General features: G+C 52.9%; 1 protein-coding gene across 1 annotated transcript in view; it reads left to right on the top strand.

Annotated features, from left to right (window-relative positions):
• The first annotated feature begins 1,233 nt into the window (after positions 1 to 1,233).
• Pitpnm3 (PITPNM family member 3) overlaps positions 1,234 to 4,054 on the top strand; it is an 84,758-nt gene continuing 81,937 nt past the window's right edge. Inside the window, exons 1-2 of the mRNA XM_010611391.3 lie at positions 1,234 to 1,261; positions 1,915 to 1,965. Coding sequence (XP_010609693.1) covers positions 1,234 to 1,261; positions 1,915 to 1,965 — 79 coding nt within the window. The remainder of the gene's footprint in view (positions 1,262 to 1,914; positions 1,966 to 4,054) is intronic.

Genomic DNA, 4,054 nt, shown 5'->3' with positions numbered 1-4,054 from the left:
AAGTGAAAACCTGATGAAGACCAGTTCAACATATTCTGCAGGAGGTTCCCAACATCTTTTGGAAACATGGAGAAAATACACACATGCTGTCTAGTTTTTGCAGGCTACACTTGCGGAAACAGAGAGGGAAAGCACTGTGATGTAGAAATAGAGAGCATTCAACTTGGTCTACCGGGTGGGCATCTATTTTGGCTGGGAGTCCTTACCCAGGGACCTAGGTTCCCCTAAGAGGTCACCGGTTGATCTTAAGGGAATCTTTTTGCCTCTGCAGGAGACCCACTGCCTCCTTTAGAGCATCTGCCTTGAGGGTGAGGCCATGGTGGTTCACTAACTGCCTCAGAGGAGATGGAGCCAGGGTCGCATTCTCTTTCCTGGGGTGAAGAAAGAAACATACACTAGAAGAGCCACAGTCACCAGTGTGGAGAGGAAGAAGCAGCAGCACTGGATGGCAGGGCAGATTCTACCATGTCCTGGATGCTGGGCAGAATTTGAGGTGAGAACAAACATACTACTCTCAGAGCTGTTCTGGAAGGTTCCAGAGAACAGTAGTTTAGTCTGGGGCTGCTTTTGGATGTGTCTCCCCTGTTACGAGTAGCCACCAGGGGACTTTGAAGTATGGGAACCAGGGGGAGGGAACTGAAAAGGGCCCAAGAGCCAAGCTGGAAGGGATCTGTTAAGAAGGGAAGGAGCTGCCAGTGGTCCATGTGAAGGGTAACAGTGTGCTAGAGGTAAGGGTGCAGGACCAGAAGAGAAAAGCAGCCATGGAAATCTGGAAGTGGGAGTGAACACAAGCTGGAGTTTGAGAAAGACTGTTAGAGAAAGGGTGCTTGTGCTGGGCTTTGGACATGTGTGTTTGTCTCATCTGCTTTGCCTTGGCCTATGGTCCCAGCTTGTCAAGGCTGCTGGGAATGGCCAGGCATTTGCCAGATAGCACCCCATCCAGTCTGCAGAGCCTGCGTCCTTATGCATGTGGTTCTCTGCCAGGGGCACTTTTGTCAAAGTTGTGATGTGGTCCAAGTCCCAGTGGAGGCCACCTTCTGCTGACTTCTGTCGAGGAATTGACAGGGATATGTCACATGCCTAGGTCATCATCTTTCCCCTGACTCCCTGTGCTTTTTTTTTTTTTTGTACTGGGAATTGAACTCAGGACCTTGCAATTGCCTCCCTGTGTTTTTAACAAAGTCGCTTTAAAGTGTTGGGCAGCAGCTGTGCCTGAGCTTAGGTTCAGCAGGCATGGCAGTGCCCAATTCCACCCGTCGCTGTAACTGTCCAAAAAGGAAATGAGCTTGGCCCAACACAACTGGCTTTCCATGGTGCCGTGTTGGCTCCTTGGGACTGTTGCTTACATTTCCAAGGGTTTGGGCACCATCTATGTAGGACCAATGTGCAAGTTTGGAAGCTGCCATGTTGAGGAGCCATCTCATCAGCTTCCCTCCCCTTCCTCCAGGGAGCTTTCCAATTTGTTCACATCTGTGCTGGGAACTGGCAGGCCAGGGTCCTCCTACCTATTTTCTCCTGTTCTCTGGGGCTTAGTGATTTCTCGGGCCAGGAGGCAACTGTCCACTATGGAGGCAGAAGTAGAATGAACTGTAGTCAGAGAAAAGGGCCTTGACACCAGGTCTCAAAGGAAGGATGGGTCTGAAACTGGGACACAGTTGCTCTGGTCATTGTGGCCCAGAAAGCCTGGGCTGGCTCCTGTTCCTCCCTCCTCCAGGCAGTGGAGGTCAGTGTCTCTAAATTGCTAGTTATTTCTTTCTTCAATTAAGGGCAATTCTTCTGATGCAGGAAGTTAACTCCCACCAGTTAATCTAATGGCCTTGAGTTCTGATGTGTTTGCTGTGTCTGAAAGGCAGGGCCGGAACTGCCTTGGCAGCTGCTAACAGTCAGGCATTCAGGAGCTGCCCTGGGGGCCAGGCCCATGGTCCCTCTTGGACTCCACATCCACCTCTCCCTGTTGGACTGCAGGTAGGGGAGCTAACTGCCAGGACAGCTTAAAGAGAAGACAGGGATGGAGCTAGGGATCCTGGGTTCCCACACAGATAGCTTGGCCCACCGTCTCCCCGTCTGAGAAATGGGGAGAATGGTGTGTATGTGGGGGCAAGAGGATTTCTGAAATCCCATACTTGGCACCTTCCCATCACTGCCTGTGCCATCCCCTCCCCAGGCAAGCAGGTTAGGGCTTATGGTGGGGGAAGTGGTCTCAGTGTCCACTGTGGAGCATTAGGTGTAAGCAGCGTGTGCTTGTCTCATCTATGTGTGTGTGAATGTGCACACCCAAGGCTGTTTGTACCAGGAAATAGGGCCACTGATGGCCTGGGGTGGCTATTGCTGCTGTGAGCCAAGCGCTGGGGAAGTTCTGGGGCCTGTTTATTGCTTCTTCAGTCAGTGGTTTCCACTGTGATCACTCACACACCTGCAGACCAGGCTGTCAGACCTCTGAAACTCTCCCAGTGACAGGGAAGTGGGAAGACAGCACGGCACAGTGAACACAGAACAGCCCTGAGTGTAATCCTGCATGACCACTGGTGCTGAACTTTCTCAGCCTCTGTTTCCTCCTGTGTAAACGGGGGATGATATGAGATGCCTCAGAGAACACACACTGCTTAAATAACAGGCTACAAACAAAACTGTGAGCACACTGCTTGTCCAAAAAGTATTCATTGCTGTGTCTATACCAACCCCGGCCATGGAGTGGGAGACCTTCAGGGGTCCATTCACACTCTTCCTGCCTAAGACCTGCTTGCCAGGCTCTGGGATCCAGAGCTCTTAGGATAAAGGGGATTCCTGGGAAGTGAGACTTTCAGAGCTAAAACCAAGACATTCCTTGTCAAGTCCAGATGGTTGGCCACCTAGATGAAGCCACTGTAGGAGGTTTGCCAGAGCCCTGGGAAGCCTTTGTTTTTTTTGGTGAGGCATCAGAAGGCAGAGAAGGACCCATGAGTGCATCACACAGGATTCGGATTTCAGCTCAAATAAGGAAGCCCTAACATTCTTAGAGGTACTTCTTGCCTGAGGTACTGAGCTCCCTGTCGTCCTTGGATATAATCAACTGGGAGCAGAAAGGTGGCTTAACAGAGATCCTGTGGGCAGAGTCACAGCCCTGGAGTGGGAGTTAGACTAAAAGTCCTCTGAAGCCTGTGTATGCTGGGTTTTCATTAAGGAGCTAATGGAACCCAGGAGTGGGGAACCTGACACACTAGGTAGGGGTGGCAGGAGGGGTGGTGCCTGACTGTGGACAGTGGTTGGATGCTAGCCTTTCCCTGTTCCTGGGTGGAAAGCAGCACTTAAACATGATTGCACAATTGCACATTTCTCTGAGGAGCAGCTATTTCTAACCCTACCCAGCAGCGAGGAGCCAGGGAGATGGATTTAGGGGTTTTGGGGGCTGCTTAAGGCTGGTCAGACATTGTTTTCATCCACAGAGCCGGCCCAGTTCTGAACTAGGGAGAGGCCTACTTACCCCTCCAGCCTTCCTTAGGGACCCTGCCTCCGGGGCAACACCAGATGACTCTGTTGGGGCTGAACTGTGGACTCCCTACTGCCACTGGGCAGACACCCTACCCAGGTCACCCTTCCCCCCAGGAGGCCTGTTCCGCGGAATTCCCGCATGCTAGGTGTGGGGAGTGGAAGGAGAGTTGCTCACTGCCAGACCCCCACCCCACCTCAGGCCCAGGAGCCCTGCTGGCCTGGAGCCCCGGCTGGCTTGACGTGCTCCTTTAGAGTGAGAGGCACAGAACCCCTTTTCTCAGACCTGAAAAGGACCCAGAACCACTGGGGCAGGGGGAGGGAGGCGATGAAGGGGTCTGTTTGTCTCCGATCCCTGGGTGACTTCCCTCTTGGCTTTTTGTGTCCCCGTCTTCCTTTCTCTGGTTCTGTCACCCTCTCCTGCTGCCAGGCTCTGGGTCTCTAGTCTGCTCTGCCGGTCTTTCTCTGCCCCCATGGGTGTTTCTGCCCTAGGGGCGTCTCTCTTGGGCACTGTGTTTCAAGGTCTCTGCGCCCCTCTCCCCCAGTCTACATCTCCATCCCCGTCCCGACCGCAGGTTTCCGATCTCAG

This window comes from Fukomys damarensis, unplaced genomic scaffold (genome assembly GCF_012274545.1).
Source record: "Fukomys damarensis isolate Sample0158 unplaced genomic scaffold, DMR_v1.0_HiC HiC_scaffold_13, whole genome shotgun sequence".
NCBI classification, from domain to species: Eukaryota; Metazoa; Chordata; class Mammalia; order Rodentia; family Bathyergidae; genus Fukomys; species Fukomys damarensis.
This window is presented reverse-complemented; position numbering and strand designations above follow the sequence as displayed.